Below are 13,667 nucleotides of genomic sequence, written 5' to 3'. Positions count from 1 at the left end.
TTGTTAGTAAGCATTGAACTTATTTCTGGTCGCTTAGGTCACATGTTAGCTTTCTTGCTTGAACCCCGAACTGGGCTCTTTGATTGAAAGATAATGCCTGAGTGAGATTTTGTTCTTATTCTTGTTGGCTTCTATTTTGGTCCTTACTCTACACTGCTGTCACAGGGATTGTTCTGAAACACGAATCTTAGCCTGTCAGAGCTCTGCTTGAAATGTGTGATTGGCTGGCTGTATCTAAGAGGGTGAAAGCTGACTTCTTTCTTTATCATTGATTAACTATTTTCTTTTTGGTTGTGCTGGATCTTTGTTGCTGCACACAGGCTTCTGTATTTGGTGAGCGGGGCCTACTCTCTAGTCGCAGCGCACAGGCTTCTTCGTGCCGTGGCTTCTCATGCTGCAGAGCACGGGCTCTGGGGCGCGTGGGCTTCAGTAGTCGCATGCAGCGCCTGGACTCTCGGAGCACAGGTTCAGTAGTTGCGGTGCATGGGCTTTGTTGCCCCACAGCATGTGGGATCTTCCAGGACCAGGGACTGAACCCTGCATCAGCAGGTGGATTCTTAACCTCTGGACCATCAGGAAAGTCCAAAAGCTGAATTCTTTGGCAGCACGGCACTGCAAACTTCCTGATGTGCCTCCTGCCTTTCCCGAGTCACCTCCTTTATGTTAAATTCCTCTTTCAGTGGGAATCAAGGGATGGAAGGGAGACCTGTGCTGTAGTCACCATCTCAAACTGGAAACCAGTAGCTGTTGTGGGAGTGCTTGAATGAGGAGTCTGTTCTCATTTTCAAGTGACTTGAATCAGTAATGGTTATATTTGGACAAGATAAGATGCATCCTTTTCTACAAAAAAGATCAGTGGAAAGGTACAAAGATTTTCATTTTTCCCCCCCTTTATGAACCAGGTTAAAGAAATCCAGGAAGAATTGGATAAATTGAGTCCACATAAGATTAAACACACTAAGAAGGTATGATGCAATTTAATTATGCTTAATTCTTATTATTTATAAACTACATTTCCAGTGCTTTGATGGTATTACATGTGGGTTCTCTGCACTGATATTTATCATCAACACTTGTAGAAACTTGTTAGGGAGTGAGCGTCTTAAATATCCTGACTTCGAGGATCACCTTCCAAGAAACAGGTTCTGAAAATAGATTGTTGCTGCAGCTGGTATAAGAAATTGAGCATGAGAGGGAAAACACTTTGTCATTAGGAAAACTTTAAACTTTACAGTTCCCTTTACTATGAAAACGTTTTCACAATGGAAGTCGTTCTTACACAGAAGATTGACTGTAAATGTTTGTTAAGGGTTGGGTGAACATTTAGATGTTCTGAGTATTGAAGTAACTCTTGCATCTCGTTTACTGCCAGTCATGGGCAGTGTCCAGGCTGGCTGCTGCCCATCGAGGAGCAATTCGGGCCTTACAGACGTTTGTCACTCAGTTCACTGCCGGAGGGGAGTACCCTGTTCCTACTTGGTGCAAGGAGCTGGGCAGTCTTATCCGCCAGCTCTCTCTCTGTTCTGCCAAGCTGGAGGCTGAGTCTTCTGTCCCTGATGTGGTGATAGATATCCTGCAACAGATCGAGGTATGAAATTGACCATGATTTGTATTTAAAGTGTATTATTTCTAAGCGGGGAGGTTGTGTTCACCACTGCCCGATTTCATTGAGGTTCACAGAGAACACAAGACTCGTCTGATACCTAGTAAATTCAAACTTTGCAGAGAGCAGAAGGAGCACTTCATTTTCATTGTTTTTATAGTCTAGTCAATATTGTGTCTTCTTTGAGAAATGGTGTCTTAAGTCTAGGACATAAAACAACTCATAACCAGGCCATTAATTAAGCAGAATATTCCATTCCATGACCATGCCATTTAATAAAGAATGTATTAGCATATGAAAGGAAAACAGTAAAACACTGTTTAGTAGTTAGGTTAGCATATCAGTGTACAATCTAGATAGATTTTTGAAAAGAAGCACAAAAATGTATGGAAGCAAGCCTAAAGTCTTGTACTACGGCTAGAGACTTCTGGAGATCCCAACTGGTGTGTACTAAGTTGTTTTTATTGGTGATATTCTTAGTTTTTGGTGATGAAGACGACAAAAACAGTCTGTCCTTAAATCTTGATAGTTCTCTGAAGTTTAGAGAATGCTGCCATTCATCCTTACTATATTGGTGTGATTTGCAGTTGGTTTTATTACTATTTTACATATTAAAAAAAGCAAAGCTCAGAGACATGACACAGACACTTCTCTTGAAGGCTGGGAATCAAACACCTGTCTTCGAACTCCCGTACCATTGTTATTTCCACTGTAACACACGTTTTCATCCACAGATTAAAAAAAAAAAGCCTTTATGTTGGTGTGAGATATATAATAGTAAACTGTTAGCTATAGGGAAGCACGCTGTAGTGGGAAGAATTCTAGAGCAAGTGACAGACCATTTCTACCATTAGCTAGCCCTTGGTGATCCTTAAGACCCTTTCTACCTTTATCCAGCAAATATATTTGTGATTTATGTTGCTTACATTTATGTATATGGAATCACTATCAGGAATGCAATTTTATTTGAAGAACATAGCTTGATCATTCTAGAAAGGATCTCAAGAGATAGAAACTTTCTATCCCAAAGTTTGGGCAAGAGTACCTTAACATAATGTTTCTTAAACATACCCTTTATCTCCCCTACATTTGAAAATATTCAGTAGCACAAGAAATTTATTCTTGTTGATGTGTACTACACTATCCCACAGTTTATGTTCTTATCCTTACTGTCATCTGAACTAAATGTCCCTGACTGTGTTCAGTTTTCGTTAACATGTACTGACCATGGGAGACTGGGCCCTTGCTGCCTGGTGATGAGTGAGTGGGTGCTTGTTAGAGCACATGCCTCTCTCAGGAAAGGGGGCTGGCAGGGACAGATCTCCCCCATTGTGGTGGATGAGTGATCAGAGCCATTAACATGCTAAGTTTCCTTTAGTTTATGAAAATGTGCGTTATAGTTTGTGTGCCCACTTAAAAGATTATTTAAGTTTATGAGGTTTTCATTGGAAACTAATGAAATAAATTATATTGGATTATATTCTGAAGACTGTGGTTAGTTTTTAAACGGGGATCCTTAGTTTTAGAATTTGGATACCTTTAATAGTAATGATATTCTTTACTTGTTGATCATTGGTTTTCATGAGCTAAACATGTAAAAGAACATGCAGAATTCCTTTTATTAACTGGATGTCCTATATAACCAAGTTTTAAAAGTAAGTGATGGTTCACTAACAATTGGAGATGGCCATTTAATAACATATTTTTCCAGGGTCCCCATTTTCCATTTTGTGATCAACAGTCAGACTTTTGTGAGACAAACTAAGAGAATGATTGACTGTTTCATGGCAGGCTTTGGAATCTCTCCTGGAAAAGAAACTGTCTCCAAAAAAAGCAAAGAAATGTTTCGGTGAAATTCGGAGCAGATTTCCCATTGGTAGCCAAAGGGCTTTAGAGAGATGGCGAAACACATCCCCAAAGAGTGAGAGGAAGCCCTTTGTAGCAAAGGAGATATTTCCACAGGAAACAAGACAACCTTCAGTGGCAAAGAAGCTCCTTGCTGGTATGTGTCCTAAAGTGTTTACTGCAAGATACTTTATTCCTTGACATTGTCTGGGCTTTAACAGTTGCCACATTGATTTATGCCACAGGATTTATGTCTGGTCAACAATAAGTGCACTTGAACTAGGATAAGTGAACAGCAGCCAAGATGCTACTTTAGGCTGGAGGCTGGAGTATTTCCATAGAGGAGGGAGAGTGAAGAAAGTAAAATTTCCTTTTCCTGCATTTGGGCTAACCAAAGTAAATTCCTACAGAGCTGGCAGTTAGAACCCTACTTTCTCTTCTAAGTTTGTTTATTTACATTTTAATGATAGCTGTGTATACATATACACACAAACACATACTTGGTTGATATGAATGGATTTTTTTTTTTTTTAACATAGGTAATAAATAAATTCTTGTTATTCCAGTAAGTAGAATTACAAGCTTATGTGGTTTGCCCATTTAAAACAGACACTGCCAACTTGCCCTTGAAAATGGGTGTACAGTTATGTTTTCAACTAGCACTGACCATCAGTATATATTTCCCCATATCCTTACCAAGTACTTTATACAATGAAATATAAAAAATTTCCAGTCTCTTGGTGGAAAATGTTACTGAATATCTTATTGTTTTATATTATATTCCCTGGTTCCTGGTGAGGAAGATTTTTCTTTCACATGTTCCTTGGCCTTGTTTATTTCTTCCTCTTCTGTGATTTGTCTGTTCATATCCTTTGCCATCTCCCTGCTAGGTCCTGTCTTTGCTTCAGAAGTTCTTTATGTATTTTGGATCTTCATCCTTTTCTGGTTTACATATATCATAAATATTTTCTCTTAAGATGCTTGACTTTTGCAGGGTCCCCCTTTCCCAGTATAAAGGGAATGCATTTTGACACATGATGCTGACTCTTGAGTTTTGGCAAATGTGCATATGAAGTTAAGGAAATTTTCTTCTGTTCCTGTTTTGCTGAGAGATTTTCTTGTCCTCTTTTTTTTTCTTCATAGTTAAACTTCATACTGATAGTACTTTAAAGTAGTTTTAAAATTTTAATATTGAAATTTTTAATGTGCCATTATATCAGTGTATGGACAAATCCAATAAGCTGGTTTCCCTTATTTTAGTTGAAGTAGAATATATGATGGCTCATCGGGTAAAGAGCCTGCCTGCAGTGCAGGAGACACAGGAGATGTGGGTTTGATCTTTGGTTTGGGAAGATCCCCTAGAGGAGGAAATGGCAACCCACCCCAGTATTCTTGCCTGAAAAATCCCAAAGGTTTGCCAAGAGTCAGACACAGCAGAGCAACTAAGCAACAACAGTTTTCCTTTTATAAGTTGAAGTGGAATGTACAGTCATTGGATTTTGTCCAGTTTGGAGTGGTTATAAGGAGAACTACTGTGATTGTTTTTATATACGTCTCTTGGTACATGTGTGTATGTATTTCTTATGGGTTTATTCCCAGGAGTATTATTGTTAGGTCATCAGGGTATGTATTTGTTCAACTGTAATAAGGATTTTTTTCAAAGTAGTTTTATCTTTTATATTCCAACCAGTCGCCTATGAGAATAGTTGCTATACATCCTTGTCAGCACTTGTTATTAGTTTTAAAATTTTTAGCCACCTGCTTGGTGTGTAAGGCTGTCATTGTGGTTTTAGTTTATATTTTCTGGATGATTTATGGTGAGTACTTTTTCGTATATTTATTGGCCATTTACATGTCTTTTGTGAAGTGCCAGTTCAAGTCTCTTTCCCAGTCCTCCCTCTGCCTCCCTCTCTTTCTTATTTTCTGTTCCTTTTTTCCTTTCACTTTTCTCAATTGATTTGTCGAGTTCTTTGTAGGAGTATGCTGCATATGGGCCCTTTCCCAATTACCTGTGTTATAGATATTCTCTTAGAAATAAGATGTGGCTTGCTTTTAAATGTTGCTGTAGTGTCTTTTGATGGACAGAATTCTTAATTTCACTTAATTCCAACGTGGCAATCTTTTCCTATATAGGGTTTTTGTTTTTTAAGATTGTTTTTGGATCTTGTTTAAGAGGCTTTTCCTGGAAAAGGAAATAGCAGCGCACTCCAGTATTCTTGCCTAGGAAATCCCATGGACAGAGGAGCCTGGCAGGCTACAGTCCATGGGGTCACAAAGAGTCAGACATGATTTAGCGAGGAAACAACAATAATGCCCTGGTTGGGGGAAAAAATAAAGAATTACTTACTAGGGAAAAAAAAAGCTTTTCCCTTTGCTATAGTTAAGGAAACATTTTCCTATATTATTTTCTAGAAAAGGTTCATTTTCTTCCGGGTGGATATCTACTTGAGGTAGCACTCTTCGTTGAAAACATTATCCTTTTTCCCGCAGTGGCGATGTGACTTTTGTCATAAGTGAAGTGTCCACATGTGTAGGGTCACTTCCTGGGTCCTCTCTTCTCTTCCACTGATCTAATTGTGGGTTCTTAGGCTAGTGTATACTATCTTAATTATTCTAAGGCAGTAGGTTCTTAGGCTAGTGTATACTATCTTAATTATTCTAAGGCAGTAGGTTCTTAGGCTAGTGTATACTATCTTAATTATTCTAAGGCAGTAGGTTCTTAGGCTAGTGTATACTATCTTAATTATTCTAAGGCAGTAGGTTCTTAGGCTAGTGTATACTATCTTAATTATTCTAAGGCAGTAGGTTCTTAGGCTAGTGTATACTATCTTAATTATTCTAAGGCAGTAGGTTCTTAGGCTAGTGTATACTATCTTAATTATTCTAAGGCAGCTTTTGTCACCAGTGACCCTCAGTATTTCCATAGAAATCTTAGGATCAGAATTTGTTGCTTCCCTGCCCTCTCTCTCTCAACACTCCCAAACAAACAACCTATTGAAATTTTGATGGGGAATTGATATCTTTACAAAATTATATTTCCCAATCCACAGGCAGGGTATATGTCCCTCTATTCATTTAAGTTGTTTTTAAATACTCTTAGTAACTTACAATGTGTGTGTGTGTGTTCATCTTTAGTTAGAATTATTGCTATTTCCAGCACTCTAGTAAAGGATGTCTTTTTAAAAATTTAATTTCTAGCATATATTATGGGTATACACATAGTTGATTTTGTGTGTTGATCTTGTATCTAGCAACCTTGCTAATTTATTTCTGTAATTTATCTGCATATTATTTGTGTTTTGCAATGTATATAGTCATGTCATCTATAAATATAACCATTGGTTTATGTCCTCCTTTCCAATCTTTATTTCTTTTATTATTTTTTTTCTATGGTTTTCTGGTTCTATTAACTTGATTTAGACGACTGATATAAAGGTATGTTAAAGTCTTTGAAGACTTTTAAAATTTCTCATTGTATTTGTATTCATTTTTGTTTAGTACATTTTGAAGTCGTGCTATTAGATGCATAAGCATTCCTTACTGATAAATCTTTTTTGGTGGATTTTATATATTATTATTAAATATTTGTCTTGCTAATGTCATTCACTTTGGGTTCTGTTTTGTTTGATACAAATATTGTTTCATCTACCCAACTTATTTGGCATTTACCTAGAATAACATTTCACATCCCTTTATGTACAGTCCGTCTTTGCTCTTTTAAGAATGTTTGTTGTAAATTCTTCATTGTCAGTGTTTTTCACCCTGTTGTAGAGTTCTATATTTAACCTACTGACATTTACTGAGATTAATGGCACATTTGGACTTCTTTCTCCCTTTTTATTTTGATCTGCCACTTCTTTTTCTTTGTTGTAATTTACTATGTTAATCGAGTTCTTGTTTCATTTTGTTTCCTCTACTGATCTGAAGTTATAAATCAGTTCACTTTCTCAATTTGTCACTAATTCTGTGGCACCTGCATAGTATAATGTCCTGCCTGTATCGTGAATGTAACAAAACCTAACCTCCTCAGTCGCTGTTAGATATTCACTTGCTGTAACGGGGCATTCTGTTCCCTTCATTGGTAGGCGGGTAGAACCAATGCTGCCACCTTCCTTCTACCCAGGGGCCGCCTTCCACTCAGTGTGGGTGTGATGCTTATTGGATTCTGTATCCTCTGTGGGAGCCCAGGGCCCGGCAGTAATTAGGCGCTTAAACAACCAGCTCTGAAGAGGGTGTGGTAGAACAAGAAAAGGCCTTTGAGCAACAGATCATGGTAACTTCAGTTCTGGGTATTAGGGGCTCGTTTACGACGCTCTGGAGGAAATGTAGAGAACTTTCCAGGCCTGCCCACAGAGACGTGTTTCCCAAATGAGTTGAAAGATGAGAGGGACCCGTAACTGTGAGTGCACCAACAGGCGGGGACCAGCTTCAGAGAGAAAAGTTGGGAAACCTGTTCATTTAAAACTCACCACAGGTACCAGTGAGGGAAAGCAGGAAGACAGACCACTGTGGGGAAGACGGGGACCAAAAAGCCCTCCCTCTGGTCCCAGCTCGGCCCGTTTGTGATCCTGGGTGGGTAATTTCGTCTCTCTGAACCTTCATTTTTGTATCTGTGAATGCGGATAATACAGGTGCCGGGGTCCAGCCCTGGTGGATCCAGGGAATTCGAAGCGGGGACGGCGTCGGCGAGGATCAGGAAACAATTGCTTAATTAAACGTTAATTAAGGATATAAAGAGTAATAGAATGAGGATAGCTCAGTGAGGAAATTCAGTGTAGAAAAGAGGCTGAATAATTCAGCCAGAAGGTAGGAGAAAGAACGACATGGTGAGACCAAGTTTCGGTGAACAAGGCCCGCACTTTATTTTCCAAAGTAGTTTTTATACCTTAAGTTATGCATAGAGGATAATGGGGGAAGGGGTAGAGTCATGCAGTAAGCCAGGCTTTCTTCCTGCAAACTTATCATATGCAAAAGTTTAGGTGATTTGCATCATCTTCTGGCCTGGAGGCCTTTTTCTCTAAAGGTGATTATTCTCAAGTCAGGCGCCAGCCTCCAAAAAGCATTAGATAAAGTTGCATTCCTACAGAGCAAAGGTGTGGTGGGCTATAACAAGAAAAAGAATTAACTCAAGGGTCCCAGGTTACAAACATTAAAGCTACTATTTACACCAATTATATTAATCAATACACTGCCAGGGACACAGCAGGTAAGGGATATGGAGACTTAGCAGCAAACATTGGCCCAACAAGTGAAAATCCCTTCACCAATACAATTTCTAATCAATCTTTTGACTGCTCAAAGGAATCTGTATTTAGACAGTTTAGAACATCTCATGCCTCTCACAGTTTGGAGGCTCTGAGCAATCACATGTGGCCGGAAAAACCTATTCAGGCAGGCTAGAGGACTTCCAAGGGAGTTTGTAGGTTGAAACACTGTCACACCCAGGAATTATTAACTGGAGCTATAAGCTAATTCTTTTTTCAGAGAGGTAGTGGGGGACAGCCCCCCGTAAAGTCAGAAGTGTAGGTGAAAGCACAAAGCAGAAAGTAGGCAGACTCTGGTTTTGGGGGTAGATTGCTCGAGAATTTCCAGGGAGACTCCTGAGGCTTGATCCCGCCTTTGCGTATGCCAAGCCTCCTTCCTCATGACCTTTGCCAGAGGCGGAGCTCGCTCCCCGCATACAGGCATACTTCACATTATTGTGCTGCACTTTATTGCGCTTTGCAGATACCGTGGTTTTTACAAGTTGAAGGTTTGCGGCAACCCTGTGTTGTCAGGTGATGGTTAGCATTTTTGAGTGATAAAGTATTTTTTAATTAAGGTGTGTACATTTTTTCAAGACACAGCACTATTGCACACGTACTAGACTACATACTATATAAGCATACATTTGTATGCACTGGGAAACCAAAACACTTGAGTGACTCACTTTATCATGATATTGCTTTATTGTGGTGGTCTGGAATCGAACCTGCAACCTCTCTCAGGTATGCTGGTGGTCCTTATCCTGTGTGACTGACTGAGCTGTTTAAAGTAGCAAATTAGGTATTTCATCCAGAAGTACGTAAGCTTCAGTTGTCTGGAACAGCGCTGCAGTTTCTGACGGCAGGATGAATGGGCCTCACCCTGGACTGGGGGTCAGAAGATGTGACGCTGTTGCTTGCTGTCCTTGACCTTGAGTAAAACACTTGACTGTCATTTCCTCATCTGAAAAGTTAATCATTGCCCCGCCTGCTCTGTGTCACGGTGAGCCTCAAATGTGAATGTGAAGGATGTTAGAAACTGAAGAGATGTACAGATGTAAGAGATGATGATAAAATCATTGTTGTTATCATCATTACAAATTGAGGTGTGATTATGCTTAGCCACTTGGCAAATTTGGTACAGTTGCTTATGGCGAAGGTTGTGGTCCTCTTATTTTTATTTATGTGTAGTATTATTTTTTTTCTTTATGAACCGGATTTCAGAAGGTTGTGGTGTCTTTTCTGTTTTAGATGTCGCTCTACCTAATTCCTCCATTCTGACCTCCCGCCCCTAAAAGTCACAGGGAGCCAGTTAGGTGGGAAATCACGTCTTTGCCATTTTCATTTGAATTAAATGTGTGAGCCTGATTTGGTCTTGTGATTTCTGTAACTGATGCATTTCTTTAGCAGCTGCTGGAATGTTCTTGAAGTGGTGGATTGCATTAGCACAACTCGTCAGACGTAAGGACAGTCCCTCCCCACCACCAGCAATGTCCTCAAACTCAGCTGCCCCTGGAGCTTGTACTACATTTGCAGTTGGTTTATACAGATCATTACTGGAAAGGCATCGGGACCTAGAGGTCAGAGTCACCTTGGTATATGTAAACCTGAGGGTTAATAATTAAATTTTAGACTAGGATTTGTTCTAAGCATTCTTTCCTTTCAGTTTATGTATCCTTACTGTGTAACCTCCATGGCCTTGAAAAGTACCAGATTAAAAAAGTGATGCAAGAGGAACCTGGCCTTTACCTACTGCTGTTAAAAGCAGTCTAAATGTAGTAAAACTGATGGACCTTTGGGGTGTGTCTGATTTTTGCTATTATAAACGCTTTGAAGTGATTGTCTATCTCATGTCTTCCTGTGTACGCATGAGGCTCCCTCAAGGCTGAGGGTGTTCCTAGGAGTGAAGCTTCTGGGCGACAGTGTGGGCGAATCTTCTGGTAGCTGCGCCAGTTCACTCCTGCACTAATAGCTATGAGAGTACTTGTTTTTCTGCATCTTTGTTTATACTTGGTATTGTCACATTAAAAATTTTCCTCCCAATCTGATGAATTTGAAATGGTACCTCATTGCTTTAATTTCGATTTTTCTGATTGCTGGTGCTCATCTTTTCATGTTTTTATTGACAGTTTAGATTTTCTGTCTGCCATTTTCTGTCCTTTGCCTGTTTCCCTATTGCATTGTTTGTTTTCTTATAGATTCACAGTTGTTCTTTATCTATTCTGGATATTAAGCCTATATTAATTATATACCTTACAGAAATCTACTTTCAGACTCTGGCTTCTCTGTGACTTTTTTGGTGTCTTTGTCAAAAGCAAGGTGCAGTTTAGTGTAATTAAGTTTACATATGTTAACATTATATTTGGCTTTAAGAAAGCATTTTCTGCCCTGATGTCATACTCATATTCTTATATTTTCTTGTAAAAGCTTTAAAAGTTTTGCTTTCGCATTTAGGTCTTCTTTACATTTAGAATGTAAGCGTTCCGTGTGAGGGTGAGGATTCTCACACGGAACACTTAGATCTTTCCTTAGTTACCTATGGGTACTAGTAATCTCAGTATCATTTATTGAGCGCTGCAGCTCACACTCATTGATCTGTCATACTGCCTTTGTCACACCCGTCCCGCTTCGTTGGTTTCTGCCTGTTCTTGCATCACTCCCACACTGCCTTAATTATTACAGCTTTATCACGAACACTGTCTCTGGGAAAATAAGACTCCCACCCCTGCCCTACTCCTCACTTTGTTGTTCTTCAGAATTAGTTGGGCTGTCTTGGGATTTTACACTTTATAAGAATTTTAGCATTAAAATTTTACATCCACAAAAAAGAAATCTGTTGAGATTTTAATTGAACTTGCATTTGAAATTGAGGATCACTATGGGGAGAATTGACGCTTTACAGTATTTTTTTCATTCATGAAAAGAATTGATCCAGACTTTCTTTCTTGTCCTTCAAAAATACCTTTGAACTTTTTTGTTTGGTAAAAAGTCTTATACATCTTTCCTAAGATTTCTTCCTTAGTGCCTTATAGTTTAGTTGCTATTGTTAATGGGGTACTTTTTCTCTTATATTTTCTCTAATTAGTTATTTTGGTATCTGCAAATGATACTGAATTTTGTTTATTTTTCTTCTTCTATCCAGAAACATTGCTGAACTCTATTCTTAGTTGTAATTGCCTATCTGTAGATTCTCTTTGGATTGTTTCTATATACAAAATATCTCATCTTCAAATACAGTTTTACTTTCTTTCCCATTGCAGCTTATATGTCATGTATGGATTTCAGACTTTATTCTGTATCAAATTTGGAGTCATCGAAGGTTTTGAGAAGTGATACTTAAATATTTACATTAAAAACATAATTATGGTAGTCAGGAGAAGGTGTGATTGAAGAGAAAGAAGGGGTCTGTTAGAAGATGTTGCTGTTGCAGTCACAAGATATTTATTGCAAGCCTGACCTTAGGGAGTGGCAGGAGGGAAGAAAAGGGCAAGAGGTATTTTACTGATAGAATTAGGATTTGAGGGACCAGGTGAGTAAGTAAATGTGGGAGGTGAGATTTAGGAGTCACCCATGATACTTAGGTTTCTGCCATAGAACTGCAGTAGGAGTCATAGGATCAGAAGCAACTCTTGGCAGCAAGACACTTCAGCTTTTAACAGGGTGTTGTGAGCTTATCTGCCTCTGGATAATCATTCTTACTTGATTTGAATAGCATTTCCTTCCGCTTGTCCTTCTGAAATCTCCATGTAGATAAGTATCAACCCGATACAGAGCTTCCAGTGACCCAGAGGCTGGAAAATGAGCTTGATGGATTAGAGGCGGATATCCTTCAGGAAAACGCTCCATCTATCCTCGACCAAAATGCAGGCTTCAAAGAAGAGGCATTAGCCCTGGCAAAAATAAAAGCAGGGAGAAAGAAGCTTGTGACTGAGAACGTGCCACCGTCTAGGAAGAAAGATACTCTGGCACCAGCAAGACCACAGCAAGTATGAAATCACTCCTCTCTTTTGGCCCATTTGTATTAATCTGACATTGTCCAAGGTCACACCGGCTGGTAAGTGGTGGAGTCAGGATTTGAGTTCTTGGGCATTTGAATGCCAGAGCCCTTAAGCCCAGCTGTCTAAGCTGACATAGCTTATAAACAAAAAACAAGTTTTAGTATTGTTACTAAGGACAGGGCATTCTTTCTTGTCCAGGTTTAGTAAGAGCCTTTCTGATTTGATACCATGGTCTTCATTGGGCAGGCTATTTTAAAATACAATTTTTTTCTGCTTCTGATTTGGAAGTATGAAATTTGAAGGTTTAAGATGAAGATTTTCTGCTAAATATTGATACATAATATATCACTTGATATTGAAAGGCATCTTAGGGTGAGTACTTTCTAACATGGCTTTGGGAGTCAGCTGGCTTCAAAGTACATTATATTCTTAAGCGCCTATCTAAAATTTAACTTTAGGCCCTACCAGTGGAGAACTGGCTAGAAGACCACCTCCTAGTCTGAATATGCTTAACGTGGTTACTCCAATTTGATGGCTTCTCCATAGGCTTCTGTAACATAATCACCTGTTACTCATAAATTATGGATTAAGATCAAGTCTTTATTGCTTTTCAAACAGACTCTCAAGGGAGATCATTGGGCAGTCAGGGTTGAGCTTATACAAATTCAGCCTGGAATATTTCTCCGAAACAGCCTTGTTCTCTATAGCATTTTATGGTAGTTGTTCTGTTTAGGTGGCATATACCTTCCTGCCTTCATCATGCTGCTGCTGCTAAGTCGCTTCAGTCGTGTCCGACTCTGTGCGACCCCATAGACGGAAGCCCACCAGGCTCCCACATCCCTGGGATTCTCCAGGCAAGAATACTGGAGTGGGTTGCCATTTCCTTCTCCAGTGCATGAAAGTGAAAAGTCAAAGTGAAGTCGCTCAGTCATGTCCAACTCTTAGCGACCTCATGGACTGCAGCCTGCCAGGCTCCTC

General features: G+C 39.4%; 1 protein-coding gene across 13 annotated transcripts in view; it reads left to right on the top strand.

Annotated features, from left to right (window-relative positions):
• Positions 1-13,667, top strand: part of KIAA0753 (KIAA0753 ortholog) — a 59,324-nt gene that overhangs the window by 15,401 nt on the left and 30,256 nt on the right. For 8 of the 13 annotated variants that reach the window (XR_015148032.1, XR_015148031.1, XR_015148030.1 and 5 more), the window contains exons 5-8: positions 903-965; positions 1,373-1,588; positions 3,395-3,605; positions 12,442-12,677. Coding sequence is in view for 5 of the 13 variants with exons in the window: in XM_086359517.1 (XP_086215643.1) it covers positions 903-965; positions 1,373-1,588; positions 3,395-3,605; positions 12,442-12,677 (726 nt within the window). In the remaining 8 variants the exon portion in view is untranslated. Of the gene's footprint in view, positions 1-680; positions 864-902; positions 966-1,372; positions 1,589-3,394; positions 3,606-10,101; positions 10,272-12,441; positions 12,678-13,667 lie in introns of all 13 variants that reach the window. The other 5 variants (XR_015148035.1, XR_015148033.1, XR_015148034.1 and 2 more) reach the window with 2 other exon arrangements.

This window comes from Bos grunniens, chromosome 19 (assembly GCF_055505025.1).
Source record: "Bos grunniens cultivar Pamir isolate PY7600 chromosome 19, Bosgru_T2T1.0, whole genome shotgun sequence".
Classification (NCBI taxonomy): Eukaryota; Metazoa; Chordata; class Mammalia; order Artiodactyla; family Bovidae; genus Bos; species Bos grunniens.
The sequence above is the reverse complement of the archived record's forward strand: the minus strand, read 5'-3'. Positions and strand labels throughout refer to the sequence as shown.